Below are 22,747 nucleotides of genomic sequence, written 5' to 3'. Positions count from 1 at the left end.
AATTTCCTAATTTATTTTGTCAAATAAGATTGAGATTTATTAACCTGAAATTGTTAAACTTTGCACTGGTCAATTGTTTGTTGTATAAGTCTATGTCCCTCATTCTTTGTACTTGATTTTTTAAATCATCAATATGAATTTGGAGAAGCTGATCAAACCCCACAAGACGGTAATTTTTCAAAGGAAATGAGTCCATGCGGAGTAATCTTTTAAGAATCATAGAATGTGGGCAGTATAATATCAATAAAAGTATAACAAACTGGAAGGCCATAATCAAACATTCAATCTATTAGTCGGTGAAGTATCCCACCCTCTGCCAGCCCTGGTGGATTATAGTAGAGGCACAAAGTTATGTAACACCCTGGATGAAGGCGTGTGGCTGTTCGAGGCAGTGTGGAGCGATGTCAGCCTGGATTTACACATAACAAGTCATTCTGATATAAGGGAGAGGACATGGAATGACAAGACAGCTAGCTTTTATCATCTTTATTTTATTTTTACTAATTGCAAATTCTTTGATGTGGAAAGTATCTCACTAGAAAACATCATCACATTATGCTTCCATTTAGATTCTCAGCAGTAGTATCAGCCAGGCTGCCCACACTGGAGATGTAACCAGTGCCGGATTTAGGACTTGTGGAGCTCCATGGGCAGCCTTTGTGGAGGCCTTCATTATAAACACCCCAAGAGGGTAAAAGTATGAAGCGACCCAAACATCTGGGAGTTCCAAATACCAAGCCTTGAAAATTAAAATTGAACATTGGTAATTATGTCATGCAGTTATATTGAGAGTACCAGAAACATTAGAGAAATTTTAATCACCGTAGATGATGAGGTGTGTACTGAAACACACACACACACTCTCAGTAAGCAATTCAATGAATTTTAAAGAATGAAAACAAAAAAATAAACAAAATAAAATATTGTAATATGAGGCCCTCAGATTGTGGAGGCCCCTGGCAAACAATTTCGTTCAGCCTCCCAATCCATGGGCCCTGATGTAACTTCTGGTTTTTTTCTATATTAAAATATTATTGTTGTTTTTTTTGTCGTATATTAAAAAGTGTTGTTAATGCCTCACATTGATTTCTGGACGGACTGTTACTGACTGGACAGACCAGAATGCAACAACGTCTTCTTAAATGATGCAACAGCACTTTTTCAAAATTAGTTAAAGATGTTCAGAGTTCGTCGGTCACATAACATGATTTGAATGTCTCACTCTTCCTGTAGATACCTGGATATCGACTGATATCTATAACGTTCAAGGGAAGATACAAAAACACAAGTACCAAATTCTCATGGAAATATGTATGTAGTTTATCAGAGAGCTTATTTTAGCCCACTCAAGTACAGTAACCGACCCACATCAGGGCCTGGGGGGCAAAAAATATAACACTACTACTATCATTACTACAATGTACTCTCCAGCTTCCCCTGTATGAAATGCCACACCTTCGCCATACCATTTATTTACCTTACATAAACATCTCAATATATAAGAAGCTATCTCTATCTAAAAGCATAAATGAAGAGCCATAAGATTCATATGCGGGTATTCAGTGACTGTAGCCTCATAAATATCTGGCAGTTAGTCGGAGTAGGGCAGAAGCCTTCAGTTCTATGCAGAGCAAAGCTGACCAAAGAGAGAGAGAAGGAGCAAATTAGACATCTCATCCGCAGCTGTATAGAGTAACTTCAGCTGCTGCTGTTCGAGACTGCCATGAATGATGGTGAACATCTCCACTAAATAGGGCCCATCCCCACCCGGAGGTTGTGAACACTAGAGGAGATGCAAAGCCGTTTTGATCAACATTTTAATTCTCCCATATGCCCCTCTTCGTTCTTGTTCTTCCGGCAATTATATTAAAATAAGTGACAACCCGCCATAATCCTGATGCTGTCCCTGAATCCCTCAGAGCACTTTGACGTCCACGGGCTTCTGGAAGTTGATGGCTGGAAGCCCCAAAGGAAGATCTGCCATCCGGTGAGGCCTGTTCCACCGTATGACGTCCCGGCAGATTTCTTCAATTAAGGTCATAAGCGAGATCCTCACTGGTCATGCCTCATGGCGGCGAAGCCCTTTGCAGAGACCATGGCGTGATCGGAAGACACGGGCCAGGGCAAAACCATTCGTCAACCGTACCTCCTTAGAGCAATGGCATCTGTAAATTTAGCCACGAAAGGGCAATGTTCATTTGCCCTTATCGGCATCGTAGTTAACCAGTTCGAGGCGCTCACCGTGCCAGCAGCTGCACCTCGAACCTGGCAAAGCAACTAAGGCTTAACAAAGAAAACAGCGGAGAAACGATACACATGGCGGCAGCAGGTTAAGAAAAGAGACACCACTGTGCGTAAAAATGAGGCAGAACAGCCTGTAGCAACCTGTATCATCGCACCCGGTGATGACTCCAGGTCTTTGCAGTCATTTATCCATTCTGCATCTTGCAACGGCCATGATGCCTCGCTTCGACGATCAAACACCAACCATAATTGAAGTTATACTGTCCCGTGACCAGACGTATGCCACCGAGGTCACTGACGACGTAATATGCCGACAACAGTGATGTCATCGCCGTATCGCAAAACGCGGTGAATTAATTCACTTCGGCCATTCCCCGAAGGCTTCTTCCGTTCATCGCCCATGATCAGCGTCATCAAAAAGTTTCCTCATAAAATTTCAATGTGCGAAAAGCAGCTGACCAGCGCAATGATTCCCGCGTTTTCTCGACGAGGTTTTTTTTCATGTACGACATAATCATGTCCGAACCAACCATTTTCATGATAATTTTATCTTGTTGAATGAAGACAGAATGCAATTACTGCTAGCTAGGAGTTGTACAGAAGATATATCTCACCACCGAGGTTTGAAGCGTACCGCAGTCTGTGTTGTCTAGTAGCCACCACGTGCGAGCATTATAGGGATTATGTCGAGGTGCTGGTTATTGGCCTGAAGAGCGCAGGTAAATCAAACCAAATGACAAGATATAACCCTTTGTTGATGTTGTAAAATTAAAAGGTGTTTTAGTGGAAAAGCAAAACGGCGAATCAGGAAGCTAGCAAATCAAGAGCCTTAACGGATTGATGCATAAGAGAGACTTTCCTGAGATTGTGAGGTCAAGCCAGAGTTGTGCCATTTATGGGGACTGTTTCAGAGGATTATGGGTCTGAAAACAAATATCGACGCAAAATGAGATGTGTTACATCCAAATCGAGGATATCAGAATCTCCGATCCGTCGTCACTAGTACGCAGACCTCCCAAGTAGAGATACTGGCACCACATCAAACTGGCTCATAGAAGACGTTGGTCAAAATGATGCTCAAACTGCGAGAGCTGTATTTAAAAAATTCTCTTACCCTCATTCAAAGACAAAATAGGTCGTATGAAACGTTGAGAATATAGTTCTTAACAAGAACTTTATGGAGGACACGGGCGGTGCTGCGCCACGAGATATGCGCGGAGCTGAGAGCCATACATATTGGTGGGCACCAGTGAATGAACCACAGCCGTCGCGTCCTCCTCCGAGGCCCACTCATTTGGTTACATGCTATCGGAAAATCAACGATCATTGGTATTTCTGGAAAAAATCAAGAGAAACGAAGATAATGAAATTGTTTAGATTTTAATATACGTGATGAATTAAGGGTGATAATGTTAATTTTTAAATTTTAAGATTAAGAGTCAATGAATGAATGCTTTTAGTGAATCGTTGTTTACACGTTTGTAACGAAGTGTAAAATTTAATACATGTAATTGCTTAATGATTACATATACTGTATACATTTTAACGTAATCCTGCTAAAATGTAAGTTTTGATAGCTGGTGACAAAAGTGAAAGTGGCAAGCCTCAACTGGCTATGAGATGACGGGCAATGAACTTCAATATTGGTGACTCAATACTCAGGAAATTTATGGCATATCAAGTCTTAATTTTATACGGCCATCGCCCTGCCCAATGAACTAGATAGGTATCTGATGATCTTAGGAAGTGAAATTGGGTCCTAGAGGCATAACTCTGTTAGTGACTGTGTGGATGTGCATTAACAGGCGACAGGCGACTCAATGACCGCCTTCATTACTAACTAAAGTTCACACATACTATGAACTGCACAGGATCGAACCAGCGACTCTATAAAGATGAGATGTTTCCAGTCAGCTTCTACGCTCCTTGCTGGGCCCCATTAAATAAAAAAAAATAAAGGTGACATGATCAGACACGTCCAAAAAGCGGAACACACACGAGCAAGTATATAAAATACAATACTCTGAAAACATCTAGAAATTTTGATATCCCGCTTGATATATTTTTGTACAAATATTGGTGAGGTATAGACTGTACACAAATTCCTTTAGTCAGATAAAAATAAATTTACAACGGTACTTAATTTTATAGAATTCAACATATTTGGATTAAAGATAAAACACCGCCTCCCAGGACGGAAATTAACGGGATTCATCATTCATTTGGGAGACGATTTCACCCGAAAACCGAAATACAGTCTGAATGTCTGAAGGATCTAGAGATTAAATTTGAGTCTGCATAACTTTAACTTCCTGACTATCATATATATATATATATATATATATATATATATATAATCAGATTCTTCAAAGGTCTGCTGATGCTGATTTGATTATTTGCCGATTTGATTACCAAGTTTACCTGATGGTCAGCCTATCTAGTGTGGCTTGTAATAGTAGAGATATGTATCAACTTGATAATAACGATGTACTCTTCTCAAGGTAGATAAGAGTGAGGTAAGCGTGGGATTACGGCAGATAGGACAGAAGGCACTTTGAGATATAGAGAAGAGGCTTCAGACAAGATAACAGCTGAGTACGAACATCACCATCACAGGGACAAGGTGAAGCTGGAGACACCCGGAAATTACCATGGCGAAAGAATTTGACGAAATCCTGGAGAGTGTTGGGTCCTACGGCTACTACCAGAAGTGGATGATATTAATTTTCTTCATGCCAATATCATTCTTTGTTGGATTTACAGTGAGTGTTTAGTTCTTGGGTAATGCATAAGAAGAAAGCCCTAAAAATATACCTTGGTGTCGTAAGGTGCCTCAAATGGTGGTCTACTGTACGTTTAGATGCACTGTCACCACAAAATTAATTTTTTAAACAAATGTGCACGAACTCGCGTAGATGATAAAATATACACAGCCACCTACAACATTTAATGTGTGGCAAGGTGGGGGCACGAAAATGATGATAACAAACAGATAGGTAACATACACTTATAGATTTAGCAATTTACGTACAGGTAGAATTGCTAGAAATTTTATCGAATAAGCGGAAGAAAGTGAATCAAAGATTTGGTAAGAAATGAAAAGTGTTAATTGGGAGATAATGAATTATAGTGAAACACAAACTGTATGTAAAAATAATGAATTTTAGGCATGTGAGCTGCAGAATATCAACTATAAGTCAAGTACTATTAAAAATTGATATATGGATCTTGTCTTGGTAACGAAGATGAAGTTACTTAAATAAAAAAAAGTTATGAATATCTTTAGGAAATAAGTTTTAAACGAAATAGTAAACGTGTGTACAGATGCCTAAAGAGTGAAGGGGGGGTTTAAGATGTGGCAATAAAACTCAGGAGTCCCAGGTGAAACAGTGGTACTGGAGGTGATAATTATAGGACGGAGGCAACTGTGATCATTAGTGTATCATATTTATCTTCTCGACACAAAATTATACTTGTGTCCAGAACGCAGGGAGAGGAAAGTTAATAAGAAAAAGAAAAAGAAAAATCATTGGTGATTTATCTTCTAGGAGTATACTGTATATAACAGGTATGGCATAAGAGAGGCAGGGACTCTGTAATCATGTGACAGAAGATTGTAAATTAAGGATGTGGCCAAGTTCCACTGAGCCTAACATGTCCCTTACAGACATAGGGGATAAAAATGGTAGGTTGAAAAATGAAAGAATATGACGAGACATTCCGAAAAAACTGAGTAAACAGTTAAGTGATGTTGACAACTATACACCATGTTGTGGTAGGCAGCTGTGTGGTGGTGGACCCGAAGGGGGAATGCTGAAGCCCGCAGCCGGCAGAGGATGTGAGAGTTAACATCAAGTACACCAACTGTTGATATGAGAGTGAGTTGCAACACCACCACCCTCATACGCGACACATTTCATAAACCGGAAACATCATAAACGGTTCTTAAATGTGTCAGACCAAGATATGACTGGTGTTTCAAGTTGCATATACTGTAGATTATTATAATATTATTAATTACAACAATAATAATAATAATAATAATAATAATAATAATAATAATAATAATAATAATAATAATAATAATAATAATAATAATAATAATAATAATAATAATAATAATAATAATAATAATAATTATTATTATTATTATTATTATTATTATTATTATTATACAGATATCCGTGAGACACTAAGGAAATGGAAAATTGTTCAATGATCACATTCCTCAGTTTAAAATAGAGTAACTTTGAGCCAGTCGTGTTAGTGTTTTCTTAAAATGCAAAGTAATGCTCATTATTCAAAAGAAATTTATTTATTTTCTGCTGCTAAAAGATACTAAAAAATGCCCTTAAATATATTTCGACGATATGGTAAACAACTCTGAGATCAGAGGAGTATGGAATTAGGGAAAGGGGAACTTAAGCTATAGTCGTCCTTCAGTAATATTTATGTTCCCTCTCGAGCACAGATGAACCTAATGTTGTTCCAAGTGGTGGTGCCGGATCACTGGTGTTACGTCCCAGGACGAGAGAACACTACACTCTCCCCCAAGGAGTGGAGGGCCCTCACATTGCCCAGGTAAGTCTCATCTGGTACACACACATGGTAATACCTAAGGTTTCAATCAAGTATTACATAGGGAAGAAAGGTTTAGATACAGAACTGGTGAGGTCGTAGGCAGAAATGGATGGAGGGACGGAGACAGATATGTTTTTATGCTCCGGCGCTCCGTCTACAGGGAAGGTGTCCAAAGAAGATTATGTGTAGGGGCTTCATGCAGGAGCAAATTCAATGGGGAGTAGTGGCACCTGACGTGTGAAACAGCAACTATTGTAGATCGCGCTGCTGGCCCTGGCTGGCAATAATATCACTCGTGTTCTTCTTAACAGACTCCATCCTGGGGCAGAAAACTTCCTTACAGTTAATGTGCTGGTTTAGACCGACGGCACATCTAACGTGGTATTTGCTGCCCATCAGATACAGAAGTGCAGCGACCACCCATTCATGTCTTACACTAGAAAAAATTAAAATACATTTTTGAAAAACAATATCAGACAAAATCCCAAATGCAGTTAATGATTCAATGGCATAAAGAATTACTCTTATAGACACAAAAAACAACAAAAATATATAAATTTGAAGGCAAAAAAAAACTGAAAAGTTATGAATTTTAAATAACATTTATAATTATAATGCAACCATTAAATTTTCTTAAACATACTTGTCATGAGTTCTAGACCACAGAGGTTGAGCACAGTAATTGATTACACATATATAATTCCTGAATATATATATATACTGTACAGTATTAAATATAAATTGATATCAGTGAAATTAGTAAAATGTTTGAATTATAACCATATCCAAAACATAAACAAATAAATAAAGGCACAAAGCATAACTGTAAATATATTTTCAAAACATCCCAAAAAATATAAATACATAAAAGACTTTCTTAGGAACTATAACTTGCATACGAAAATAAAAATGTGTTCTGTCCCAGGGCGGTCATCTCGTAATTTACGTAACTGTTTTCATATCAACTTTTACTAAGTTTTCAGATAAATAATTATCGGTTTTGTATTTTTTTCAGACTATAATTTTTACATTAATTTCCACATAAGTTTCAAAATAAAATCACTCATACGGTTCCACCTGTTACAGTGGTTGGCGCATTTTTTGAGATGTGGCAGATCTGTCTTTGTTTACATAATATTAAAATTCCAGAAATGGCCCTAAGGAACCTCACAATAATAGCCATCTCGGAATGCAAACATTTCTCGCATGGTTATAGTTTAAATACAGGTTGCAAAATAAAACGTCATTGGCTCCTATCTGCTACTCTAAGCTACTGATACCAAATTCGGTGTCTGTATGACTCACCCATGATGGCTCTGGAGAAAATACAGTATAGTATGCGAAGACCAATTCTGCCACCACCACATAGTTAGTTAGGATTAATACTTATTAGGCGTCGTTTTATTAATCTTGAATAAAACGGTATATTTTAACATACAACAATTATAAATGACAAAGGCCAGGTACCACGAGACTGGGTCATCTCGTCACTCAAATCTTTATGGTGTTTCTGTAATTTCAACAGTTCCGGCTTGTTTTACAGAGCCATCGAGTCCGAGAAGTATTCAAGCTGTTTGATGTACAAAGGGGAGTGGAGTGAGGACGACGGGGCGAACTACACCGTCACCAACGAGACACAAGGTGAGTGGCTAGTACACCTTAAATGCTTTTAAACTGTAGTGCACCATTAAAATTTAGATAATGGTGATGTATAAATAACATCCTGTAATGTTCTTCATTTATAACTTGTATTTACACTGTGTCAGACTACTACATGGTCTCCAACACAATAACGAGTCAGTCTTGTTCTAACTTAAATGAATTGTATTAGTAGAGGTACTGTACTGTATAAATAGATAACCCACCAGTGACGTAGAAAGAGTTGAGTGCAAGTACGAAACACTACAAATTTATAAGCAAAGTTGTTTGAGTCTTAGTTAACTGGTCACGTGTCAGTTTCAGTGACAACGAAAAAAAAAAGAAGAAAAGCAGGAACTGTGAGCCTCGTTATTCCAGAAACGGATTACGACCACGGGAGGGTAGCAAGGGTGGGTGGGTGAGACACGTGTAGTCAGCCTTCGCCGACTACAAGTAAGAAATAGAGAAGGGAGTGATATTCACGTCATTTGGTAACATTATATATATATATATATATATATATATATATATATATATATATATATATATATATATATATATATATATCTCCCGTGCTGTTTATGTGGATGTCAGTAGCATTTTACCGAATCTAGCTGGTATGAAACACGCGGTACCATGTAGTATACTTCATTTTTAGTCCATATAACATAGGTCGAGGGTTCGAGTCCTGGCTGGTGAGGTCGTTGATTTTATATATATATATATATATATATATATATATATATATATATATATATATATATATATATATATATATATATATATATATATATATTTCAGAATTTGTAATAAATTATTGGTTTGGGATTGCATTGGATTTCAATTATTTTGTGGACATTATTAAGAGTATTTTGTTGATATTGTTCAGCTATGTAATAAACACCAGGGGGGAAGGATCTTTTGATAAATGGCGCGATATAAGGTGTGACTGTGCACTCAATCTAAGCTGGGCCAGCGCGGACACCAACAACAAGGGTTAATCACTTACCTATAGCTTCAGGTAGGTGAGCGTGTGGCTCAACAAGAGCTTAAAAATAAAGGCTTATAATAAAATGATAAGTGTAGTTGTCTTATTGTATCATGTTATACTGTAATAAATGATGTACAGTGTGAAGAATATAACTATTACCGCAGAGTGTATCAGTGGGTGGCAGCACGACCTATCACAATTCACCACCACTTTGTCTACTGCATATGAGTGGGTGTGTGAGCGGGAGATATACTCCCAACACGTCCTCTCCATCACGATGGCTGGCAACACTGTGGGCACATTCCTCTTCCCGCTCCTTGCTGACAAATAGTGAGGCTTTTAATATCATCAATTATCTGTAAGATGAGTGATAAATGTAATTTTTAACTGATCTTTCATATTTTTGTTAGATCACTGTACGGTAGTTAGTATGGCTCTATAACACTAGTTTTAAGGACAATAGTATACTAATACTACTACTACTACTACTACTACTACTACTACTTTTTTATTTTTTTAATAAAATACGTGGCCTCCAGCCTCCCCAAATAGCCACACCTTCGCCACCATTTATTTACCTTAATATTAAATATCCTAATACATAATAAGCTATCCTATCTGTGTTAAATTAGTTGAGCCGCAGATCTATGCGGCATTCAGTGCCTGTAGCCTCATAGTACTACTACTACTACTACTACTACTACTAATAATAATAATTCATGATGACGATACTAATATTGATTCACAATTATCATTATAAGTAATAATTACTATCGTACCACTAATATTATCATTGTCACTACTACTACTATTATTACTCTTACTATTACCCATAATAATTTCCACAACAACACACATAGAGTGGTGGTACTGACGTCACTGTTATGGACATCCTCACCCTTCACACGAATTATCAACTGTATTAGTGTTTTCACATCCACAATCACTAGTTGTGGCTTAGATAAGATTAATCTCTTTAGGTATATTGATCAGTACCCCACTCTGATGTACTAAAGCAATTCAACCTTAATATTATTACATTCATAATATTACACTGAAGGTATAAAAGAATATGGATATGTATAAATATTTTCTAAAGGTTGGATATGGGACCGATGTCTTGATCATCTTCCTCCCCAGTGAAAGAGATTGAAACAGGTCCCATAGGGTAGTGTGGATATAGCGCACTGAATACCACGCTTTCGTCAGCTACGCATTGTATTTGACCACCTTCACTTTTCCAGCTGCAAAGTTAGGTAACCATTTTCAGCAAGGTGGACTGGAGGTGCCCTGGATATGAATGAATGACCCGTAGGAGAGATTACTGTACTTTTACCTGTATCTAAATAAGTGAGTAGTCCAGATCAGTGTGTCTCAGACTCAGAACTGTACCGCGGCGAGGTAAGGTCTTCTCTGCTCCCGAGGTACTACGTGAACCTGACGATGAGGCTGATCTGTGACCAGGCGAAGGACGTAAGACTGTATCCAGTCACATGCCCTTCGCGCAAGCAACTAAACCTTGTTCTAAGGAAGTTTTTTGACTCCTTGGGAATCAGGGGGGTGACAAGGGTCGTCCGCAGACCAGTGAGTGGTGGCCTAATCGTCACCTTCGCGGAATGGGGACAGGCCAAGCAAATAGCCAACATAACAGAAATTAATGGGATCAAGATATTAGTGGAAGCTAACACAGAGGATAACTTGGTGTTGGGAGTTATCTCCCACACCGAGATAGAACACCTTTAAAAAGAAGAACTGGCCGAGCTGATCGGAGACCAGCTCTCAATAGTACGGAAGCTGACCAGCATAACTGCACTGGTTGGTTACCCAAAGAATCTACCAAGCACCGTATTGCTGGGATGGGAGAACATCCCATTAAGACCGTATGAAAGAAGACCAACAATGTGTTACAGATACCAGACGTATGGCCATCTGGCAGGGAAGTGTCGAGATCGGGAGTCTGTTGCAGTTGCGGGACACCTGGGCACCAGCACACCATCTGCTCGGCGGCCGCCAAGAAATGCGCAGCTTGTGGTGGCCCTCACTCCTCCTCCGACCGTGAGTGTCCCAAGTGGAGAGAGGAGTGTATGTAGGTTGGCTAAGCTGCGAAGCAAGAAAAAACTGAGCTACAAGGAAGCTCTCCTTGTAGTGAAGACCGAAGAAAAGAAGAATTAAGACTCCAACAAGGCAACAGAAAAGAAAAATCAAGACCCCAAGAAGACCACAGAAAAGAAGCCAGAATTAAACCCACATGAATATGACCTATATATACTGTTAATGAATATGATCTATTCCTTTGTGTATGAACCACTGTCCTGCGTGGCATTGAGAAGTGCACCTTCAGTGTCAAGACCTGACTGAATTATTCAGAATAGACAAACTGTACTCCAAGCTTTGTCAATAAATTTGTTAAACTAAAAACCCTAACAAAATTGAAGAAAAGACAAAAAAGCCAGATTTAATAACATTAAAATCATCAGCGTTTTTAGACTTTTACGAGAATATACCAGAACAAGACCAAGAAGAAGAAGAATGGAAATTGAAAAGCAAAAAGAACAAAAGGAAGAAGTCCAAAGAAAACGACCCAGAAAAAATTAACACCCTTAACTATTCTCGGGTTAAATTAATTTATTCATCGTGCCTTTCCCTTTGTTTATGATTGTTTGTAAAGGAAAAATACAAATTATATTCTTTATGCATTCATCAGTCCGTTTGTATATCGAGTATCTTAACACTGAAACACAACGGTGGGTGAATTATTTAAACAAGCATTGCAACAAAAATTGTGACCAAGTCCCAGGTTGCTGAGCTGACTTCTGCCTCATTTACACACAATTACAGGGTTTCAATTGTTTCTCTTTAACAACACAACATACGTAATGTACATCGTTTCTCATTTTTTATTTATTTTTTCCCTTTTGTATTTATTATTTTTATTATTATTATTTTTATTATTTTATTTTTATTTTTATTATTTTGTTATTGTTTTTTATTAATAATTATAATACTGATTATTATTATTATTATTATTATTATTATTATTATTATTATTATTATTATTATTATTATTATTATTACTATTACTATTACTATTACTATTACTATTACTATTACTATTATTATTATTATTATTATTATTATTATTATTATTATTATTATTATTATTATTATTATTATTATTATTATTATTATTATTATTATTATTATTATTATTATTATTATTATTATTACATTTTCGCCCCCAGACCCTGATCTGTGTCAGTGCCCTGTGCCCGTAAAAAAGAAAAAAAAAGTCGAAAGACGACTGACAGACCTGAGCATGATAGACCCATCAGGCATAACCCTTATGTACTACACTGACTACAGTATTCCCAATAAGCGTGAATTCGGATGCTGATACTTATATTAATATTTATGGTTAGGTGAGACTGCCTGACCCACTGTGGGACGTGGGGTGACTAACTCACTGAAGCCCAATGCGTGGGTGTTAGTGCATGACTCACTGATGCCTAGTAGCTGGATGTGAATGACTGACCCACTGAAACCTAATAGGTGGATGTGAATGATTGGCTCACTGAAGCCTAATAGGTGGATGTGGGATGACTGGTTCACTGAAGCCTAATAGGTGGATGTGGGATGACTGGTTCACTGAAGCCTAATGAGTGTTCGTGCTTCACTTATTCCTCTCACTGAAATATGTTTGTACCTGGCAGTTTGGGGCGACACTCCGTCTTCTTCTTGACTCTGGCCATCCACATCGTCTTCACATTACCATATTGCTGGGTTTCTAACATTGGCCTTCACCTCACACTCCGCTTCTTCCAAGGACTCAGCTTCGAGAGTAACTACCTAATGCCTTACACCATCGGTGAGTAACTACTTCTTTCCTTACAACATCATCGTCAGTAGCTGCCTCATAACCCACATCATCATCAGTAGCAGCCTCATGACCCACATCATCATCAGTTGCTGCCTCATGACCCACATCATCATCAGTTGCTGCCTCATGACCCACATCATCACCAGTTGCTGTCTCATGACCTGCATCATCATCAGTTGCTGCCTCATGACCCACAGCATCATCAGTTGTCTCATGACCCACATCATCACCAGTTGCTGTCTCATGACCCACATCATCACCACAGTTGCTGCTTCACACCCACATCATCATCAGTTGCTGCTTCATGACCCACATCATCACCAGTTGCTGTCTCATGACCCACATCATCATCAGTTGCTGACCCACATCATCACCAGTTGAATCCCACATCACTGCCATCCCACATCATCATCAGTTGCTACCTCATGACCCACATCATCATCAGTTGCTGCCTTATGACCCACATCATCATCAGTTGCTGCCTCATGACCCACATCATCATCAGTTGCTGCCTTATGACCCACATCATCATCAGTAGCAGCCTCATGACCCACATCATCATCAGTTGCTGTCTCATGACCCACATCATCATCAGTAGCAGCCTCATGACCCACATCATCATCAGTTGCTGCCTCATGACCCACATCATCATCAGTTGCTGTCTCATGACCCACATCATCATCAGTAGCTGCCTCATGACCCACATCATCACCAGTAGCAGCCTCATGACCCACATCATCATCAGTTGCTGTCTCATGACTCACATCATCACCAGTAGCAGCCTCATGACCCACATCATCATCAGTTGCTGTCTCATGACCCACATCATCATCAGTTGCTGTCTCATGACCCACATCATCATCAGTTGCTGTCTCATGACCCACATCATCATCAGTAGCAGCCTCATGACCCACATCATCATGAAGTGATTTATGAAGTAGTGTGGATATGAGGATATTATGAGGGTGGGATACATGACATCGCTGACATATGTAAGAAAAATAAGGGACGAAACAACAGATTGAGTACTGAAACCTGAGGCTAGGAGGAAAGTCAACAGAAGTGAAATTTTCCGGATGGTTAATGGCAATAGCAAATATATTTTTTTAATTTTGCAGGAGTTCATGTGCCCTAGAATGCTATTTTTCTTGCATAATCAACGTGAATAAAGTTTTTCGCTTATATTTATAACATATACTATAGATAAGTCATGATGACCCTCTGCCAAGTCCGAAATTTCATTTGATTAATATATACAGTAGGTGACAAGAAATACTCGGTTATATCAGTACTCTTAGTTGTGCTGATGCCAGTTCTTCACAAGTTGGTATGTGCAATAAGGCTTTAAGTGACTATCTTATGCACCACTTCATTAACTGCTGCCTTTGGTTTTATGGTACTAGAAGTCATCAAAATGTTATAAAGAATCTATGTAAATATTTTTCATGAAGAAGGACTATTTTCTTTTCCTCGGTTGAAACATCCTGACATGCTTGATAATTATCTTATGAAGATTGAATTGAAACAGTTTATTTTGCCAGAAAAACACAGATACAGAGTGGATAATAATAACAATATTAACATGGCTGAGCCAGATGAGAACCTGAGCTCTCCTGTAGGCACTTGATAAATATATACTATACATTTATCTCAAGGAAGTATTATGTAACATTTAGCATCATCTGGAATAGTTCAAATAGCATGGTGGTAATAAGAACATCTCCTAATGTTACCACGGTTGTCACTTCGATATTTATTTATTTTATTTATTTATTATTTATTTTAATTTTTGAAATTTGTATTTTATTTTTTTACATTTATGTTATAAGTATTATACATAAGTTACAGTGGAGTTGAAAAACATAAGTATAATGGGGGAGCAGTACAACATGGGTTGTACAGTCATAACGTTGAACAAGAGGACAGAGCTGTCAGGAGTTTGTCTCGTTGGCAAATATATTTATTGCAATGGTAATTTCTTATCTATTTACATGATAATTTCCGATAAACCGGTTTTGCTGGTAAAATAAAAGCACATATATATAGTCGGTATTACAAGAAATATCAATACGTAGACAATAGATTTTTTTTTGAAATTATTTAAAGGACGGGAGCGTAGTCTTTGCTCGGATGGGTGGGGGTAAGTTGTTCCACACCTTCACACCATATGTTATGGAGGTCTGGGACTGAGAGGAGCGCATGGGGGGGGTGGTCTTAGTAGCTCTGGGTGCCTTAAGTTGTATCTCTGATTATTCGGCTAGGTCCGTATTATTGAACTTAGATGTCAATGTCTACTTGCACTGTAGATATGAGGGCAACGAATTTGTAAAAGCTTATTATTTCTGTTCCAAACAGTGTTGGAGGTGGTTTCGCCAGACCATCGTGCACTGGTCATCATGCTGTCTTTTATCTCATGGACGTTTGGGATGTGCTTCACCGCATTGGTGGCTTGGCTCATCCCTAACTGGCAGTATCTAGCTCTCATATCCTGCCTCCCTTCACTTCTCGGCTTTTTGTACTGGAGGTAGGCCGTCACTACACCCCACTTCCTTGCCACCTTATGCTAAGCACATGACCTACGAAAAATAACTTTGGATTTATATGGTTTATGGTTTTACAGAAATAATCCGTTATTTTTCGCTCGATTTCGTGAACTAGATCGCAAAATTGAGATTAATTCCGTTAACACGCTCAAACCTACGGAGACACCCCAGACACATGATACAGTAAAACCTACTTTAGTTTACGGAGAATGTACTAAATGTGTGTGTGTATATATATATATATATATATATATATATATATATATATATATATATATATATATATATATATATATATATACACACACACTATCACCGCCAGAAATCATGTTGTAAAGTTAACTCTAGCTATCATTTACATGATCTTGATTAGTGTATGTCTAGCCGTAGGAGGTCTGTGTGTGTGTGTGTGATATTATTGGTGGGGTTGTTTATCTTCCTCAGGTACTTACCGGAGTCGCCACGGTGGCTGTTATCTAAAGGTCGGCTGGGACAATGTGTGGACATTCTGCTCGAGGTGAGTACCTCCAGCCCCAGTGTATCCTCAGGGTCATTTAGGACTCCACCTGTCAGGCCTCTTTGTGTCATTATTCGCATTACTATGTGAGTCTTAACTAATGTATCTTGTTCTTGTATCACTAGTGTATTAAAATTTTAATGTTTCTTTAAAAAATGGGCAATTAACAAAAGGTTTGGTTCTTCTTACGATACAATAATACAAGTTAATGGTTAAAATAGGCTAAAAAAAGGTTGCACCGTGGTTGGAACACATGTTATACTCCACAAGTGACCTTATGATGCACAATTTTCGATGGCTGGTGTCTATAGTAAAATTGTGGAAGTGATCTTGTGTTGTTGCTCTGATGAACAATAGCATGAAATTCCGACATATAACCAGAAGAAATGGTTTCACAAAGCATTGAGAATATAGAGAATCTCCCATTTTCCCATTACAGGTATTAGGTTATACTCGTAATTTAGCTACTATTTCATAAGAAAAGGCAATTTGATTTGGGCAGATTGATTGGTAATCATGTGTTATATTCGCTAAATTAAGTAACTTAAATGAATATTCAAACCATTGTAAAAAAGAATCAATTAGAGTGAACAAGTGATCGCGGGCCCTTCGTGCCCTGTTCGCCGTCCGGCTGACAGTGTACAGCGAATGAGGGTGCGCCAAGCCCGTAGACTTGCATCGTTTTCCATCGTAAATAAAATGGTTAATTAATGTCTTCCTAAAGAAACCATCGACATGGGACCAGGTTTGTTCTACTCTACGAATTTGTTGCGATTTTTCCACCAAGTTTGATGAAAAACGATTGTGCCGTTTCGGCTGGCCAGAACAGACAGACAGACAGCTAGTCCTATAGTATATCAGACAAGTGATAGCAGGCACCTTCGTGCCCAGTGAAAGTTTGAACGCTCGTGCTTGGCTAGCGTACAGTGAATGAGGGTGCGCCAAGCCAGTAGTCTTGCATGGTTAATTAGGGTGCTCCAAGTCCGTAGACTTGCATCATTTTCCATCGTAAATAAAATGGTTAATTAATGCCTTCCTAAAGAAACCATCGACATGGGACCAGGTTTGTTCCACTCTACGAATTTTTTGCGATTTTTCCACCAAGTTTGATGAAAAACGATTGTGCCGTTTCGGCTGCCCAGAGCAGACACACACACACACGCCTAGTCCTATAGTATATTAGATAACATGGTGCTGATGCAGTTGGCTGATAGCACTGGAGATGTGGCAAAGCAGTTAATGTGGATATTTTTTAACAGATAGCGCGGGAGAATGGCAAAGAGGGAGTGTCACGAAGAAACCTGGAGGAAGAATTGAAGCACCTCACTTTGACACAGCAAGAAGAGATGCCCTTTACACAAGCCTTAGCCTACCCCAAGCTTAGACTCAGGGCCATCTTGGTCTTCCTCATGATGTGAGTACTTCTAGTGTAGAATGACCCTTTAATCCTGGGTCAAATCACTGTTCTTATGCTATAATTATTGTTCTTACATTCTACCACTGTTCTTATAATGCACCACAGCTCATGTGTTTCACTGTTGTTCTCGTGCTGCATCACTGTTCATGTACTTCACTGCTATTCTTTAACTTTATCACAGTTCTTATGCTGCACACTTCTTGTGTATCTGAACTCACTCATACAGGGTGATTCTCAAATACGTGCAGTAAATTGCAGGGTGTATTCTGGGACAATTCTAAGGCACATGTCGATATGACAAAATGGCGGAATCCGCGTAGTTTTCTAGTTGCAGCACCTAGAAGAGGTTAAGGTAATGATAGTGAGGTTGGAGTGAAGCAGCCGAAGATTTTATGCACATAACACTACACAATGTGATCCAGTTGTGTTAATGAAGTCAATGTTCAAATTTACCTCTCTCTTTCTCTCTCTTCCTCTACCACATTGTGCATTACAGTGTGAATTACACGAAAGCGCTTGGGAACTTCGTGTTTTCTTTTTCCTTGTGGTTATCAGCATATACCTGGATCACGCGCACCTACAGTGATTTACTTGCACATATATATATATATATATATATATATATATATATATATATATATATATATATATATATATATATATATATATATATATATCAAAACAAGGATGATTTGATGGCAGACTAACTTTTACTAGACATAAAAATTAAAGTTCTATAGAATTCCCCCAGCGGACTTGAAATTTTTTAATATCTTTTTACTGGTATTTAATATATGTCACCCCAGCAAACATTTGCCGTATAACCTTTTCAAAATGTTAAATAACTAAAAATTAAATGAACGACGGTGGTTGCTATGTTGTCCAGTGGATTGCGTGATAACACACCCAACGGACACTGTTTATGCGCACCCTTGCCTCTCGTCCTCAGAACTGTACTCACATTAATAACCTCGAGGGTGGAATCATGTACCACGGTGGGTTGTAATTGTTACTTAGGTTTATGCTGTATAACCATGACTGTTACAGTTTGCCCTTCCTGACACGGGTAACCACCTGAACCTAACCTAACCCAGTCTAATCTAATCTAACCCAACCTAACCTAACTTAGTCTAACATAACCTATCCTAAACTAACCCAACCCATCCCAACCCATCCCATACCACCCCTTCCCATACCATCCCATCCCAACCTAACTTAACTACTTCCGTTTTGGAGCTATGGCTGGAACAGACAGACACACTCACAGAAAGACATACACGTAATTTTATTATTAAAAGTAGATAGATAGATAGATGTTGACGATAATGTTATCAACACTGTTGCATTGGTGTGAATCCACATTAAGAATAACATCCGGAGGCATATTGTGACAGCACAACATTGTTCCCGTCTTCAGAATATAAAGTGACCATTAGTCCCAGCATTAAATAATTATAAAAAAATGTAAGGTAAAGTGGGTCTGGTATAGAAACGTTTAGAGAAGATAACTAAAACAGACAACGTAACAGTGATGTATGGAGGTTGGGGGCGAGAACACCATTAGTAGGAACAAAGGATCTGGCTCTGGCTTGTGCTTCACATCGTTTAACGGATGCAGCGTAAGTTACCATTTCAGACAGAACTGGGGAGAGAAAATGTAGCTAATGGAGGTAATCTCTGTGCATATTTTAACCATCTTCCTTGTGTCATAACTTGCATGATTCACTGACATGATCCTCCTTTTAGGTTAAAGAAAAAGAACATACATGAGATTATGGGTTAGGTAGACCATCGGTCCTCCTGTTACTGAGCCTATTAACTACTACTACTACTACCAACCCTACCACCAAACATCTGCAGCACCACCAACACCATGCACCACCATTACTCCCATCATCACCACCAACCCACACCCTACTCCAGCAGATATTCACTCGTTTCTCAGCAGAAGAATACAATTCATGCATCTTCTGTTGTATGAAACCGATGTTTCTACGTGTTCGACAGTTTTTCTCCACCCAATGATACTTCCTCACCCGCCAATGGTTCTCAATCTCTAGTAATGTAAGGTTCCCCCCTCCCCCAGGTACAGCGTGTTCGTGGTATATGGTATCTTGCTGCTGGGAATCAACGTCATGCCCAGTAACTACTTCCTCAGCCACTTTATATTGTCGATCTCGGAGCTGCCCAGCAACTTCCTGGGGTGGATCATCACACACTACCTGGGTCGCCGCTTCATGTGCTGGTTCACTTATATCCTCCTCGCTGTCTTCTCCGTCGCCGCCACTTTCTGTACTCAAGGTAACTTTCCAGCATCATTCTCCCCCTCGGCGTATGGCCAAGTTTCTCCTACTTAAACTAACTGTAATTATAACCTTTGCACTGGATAACTTCTTACTGATTACTCAAACACTGTATGTAGATGATATCTCATGAATCAGTGGAACAAATTTCCAAATTTTCACCCGGTTATACTAAGGTCTAAACCCGGATCACATAATTATACATACACGTAGCTGTAACAAATGACACAATATGCAATTAATTTAAGGATACAAAATCCTTTGTTATGTTAACACTTACAAGAAATGCAATGGGAAAATGAAGCACATTTTACTTTGCTCACTGATGCGTATACACAAGAGAAGGTTCACGACACCGCACATTTAAAACCCACGACACTTAATAACATTAGAAAGTTGGTTGATTGTTTTAAGATACTGCTACTGTTTTAGAGAAGTACATTATCATAAATATTAATATCTAAATAGAAGGTTAAACATATCACAGCGTCAGGATTTTAACGGATCAAAAAGTTAACGTTCGCATCATGTGTTGCAGACGAATGGCTGCTGCTCATTGTTTTGGCGATGGCGAAGCTGCTGGCCACTCAGGGGCTGTACGTGATCTTCGTGTTGGCCTCGGAGATCTTCCCCACCCCCGTCAGGACCTCCGGCATCGGTTTAACCATCGTCTTCGGGATGTTGGGCATGGTCGTGTGTCCCTATGTCCTGAATGTAGGTGTCGGTTCTGTTGATGCTATTAATGCGATGTTGATGGCGATATATTATAAAGTTGTTAAGTTGTGGCCCAAGACGGTGAGACAGACGGAGGGAGGGAGGGAGGAAAGGAATGGACGGAAGGAGGGAGGTACGAAGTGAGGTAATCAGAAGGTCGGAAAGCCGTATGCTATAGTACCCAACTTCATTTTATAAAGGACCGTTTTAGGAACGGCATTCACCGTGAATACAACAGAGGTGCGTGAAACCTGGCAGCTCACCCGCCACCATCTTGGTCAAGGCAGCACGGCCACAGTTGTCGCAGCTGCTCACTAACAAACGGTGGTTACAGATAATTATGGAGGATTTAAACTCTTGTTTTATTTATCACGCACATTATAGTGGGTCAACCAAGGAGGTTGAAGGCACTTGAGTGAGAAGTGCTACCATATTGGTCAAGGCATCAGTCATTAACCTCACTTTAGGCAGCGGATGCGACTCCACCCATTCAAACTCCTTGGTAAGAACACACTTGCATGTGTATTTACAGTTGGTTAAATATCTAGGTAAGTATTAAATTACTTTATGTGACTAGTGTCTTTAAGACTTAAGTTTAGAATCATACAACTCTGTAGTTCTGTAAATGTTTCTAGTAAAAGTGTAATGATAACACGTAGAAAAAGAAATAATGATATAAAATCCATTAGTTTATTATTTATTTTCATTTAGTAACCAAACACTGAGAATATCGATGTTACTGCAACAATCGTCTACTCAACTGCGTGCGGGGAGGGGAATGTCTCCTAAAAGCTCTCGTAATTCCTACGTTAGTGTTTAATCAGGGCTACCGCCCATAAAATAAAAGTAATGGGATTAGTCACATTATCGCTATCTGTTTAAGCAACATCCGGCACGGAGAACGATCTAAAGTACTAGACAACGGTTTATATCCATAAGTGTACTAACCCTAAGTAGTTTTCTTTAGTCATCACTAAACATATACTTTATATGCTTGAGTAGTAATTGATGTATGGTGTTGCAGTCCGGGCTGGGTGCGACCTTCCAGTACTGGGTAATGGCGGGTCTGTCGCTGATGTCGCTGCTGCTCTCCCTGCCAGTACCGGAGACCATAGGGCTGCCCCTCCCCCAGACCTTTCAGGAGGCTGAGAACCTGGGTGCTGGCCGGCCCCTCTCGGCCTGGATCCACCACTGGAACAAGAACGAGTACCCGACCCCATCACCACTGCACCTACTCCCGGATCACCAACAGGAACTAAAAGAGTTAAACCCCAAAAAGCCTTTCGTTCAGTAAGGTGAGAAAAGAGTGTGTCACCAATACACCGATGCCAGTAGAGCGAACATAGAGAGAAAAAGAAAAGAAAACAGAAAACTTTATTTTTGTTGGGCGAACACGACCCTACAAGAGGCACTGCTCGCTTTGTTCCCCTACCACTATGTTATCTTTTATTTTGAAAATATATTGAACTTTCGACTAAAGGAAATACTTTAAAAGTAGCATGAAGCTTTCAGTGTAAAGATGAGACATTCTTCCTATGTGAGCCATAGTCTTATTTCTACTTAAAATATTTGTTCTTGTTTCTCTGAAGTTTGTGGAAAATCTAGAGATGATTTTTTTTTAATTCACGGGTTTCTAATAATAAGTTCTAATGCAAATTGTGCAAAACGTATCTTATATTAAAAAAATCTTTTTCCTTGACTTTTTATATTAATTTATTTTCCGATTTTAAATTTAATTAAATTTCTCAGTAAAGTCCTTTACTTGTATTGTTTTATTTATATCCATTCTGAATGAAATCTAATATATAAACTTTTTTCTTTTATATAATTAGGAAATAACAGCACATTACGTTTGATCTTGTTTTACCTGTATGACAAAATATAAGAATACACAAATTTAGCTGATACTATTAAGTGGTGTT

General features: G+C 38.8%; 1 protein-coding gene across 1 annotated transcript; it reads left to right on the top strand.

Moving 5' to 3' along the window:
• Nucleotides 1–4,144: 4,144 nt before the first annotated feature.
• On the top strand, nt 4,145–22,586 carry LOC121879017 (carcinine transporter-like; the record flags this gene model as incomplete). Its single annotated transcript, XM_042385470.1, is given in 12 exon segments — nt 4,145–4,203; nt 4,750–5,006; nt 6,716–6,825; nt 8,369–8,466; nt 9,619–9,784; nt 13,165–13,319; nt 15,687–15,855; nt 16,319–16,391; nt 17,651–17,805; nt 19,895–20,109; nt 20,650–20,825; nt 21,850–22,586. Coding segments are annotated over 11 exon segments (1,698 nt in total). The 3' UTR covers nt 22,120–22,586.
• Nucleotides 22,587–22,747: the final 161 nt, after the last annotated feature.

The sequence above is a fragment of the Homarus americanus genome, unplaced genomic scaffold, assembly GCF_018991925.1.
Source record: "Homarus americanus isolate GMGI-L3 unplaced genomic scaffold, GMGI_Hamer_2.0 scaffold4060, whole genome shotgun sequence".
Classification (NCBI taxonomy): domain Eukaryota; kingdom Metazoa; phylum Arthropoda; class Malacostraca; order Decapoda; family Nephropidae; genus Homarus; species Homarus americanus.
The sequence above is the reverse complement of the archived record's forward strand: the minus strand, read 5'-3'. Positions and strand labels throughout refer to the sequence as shown.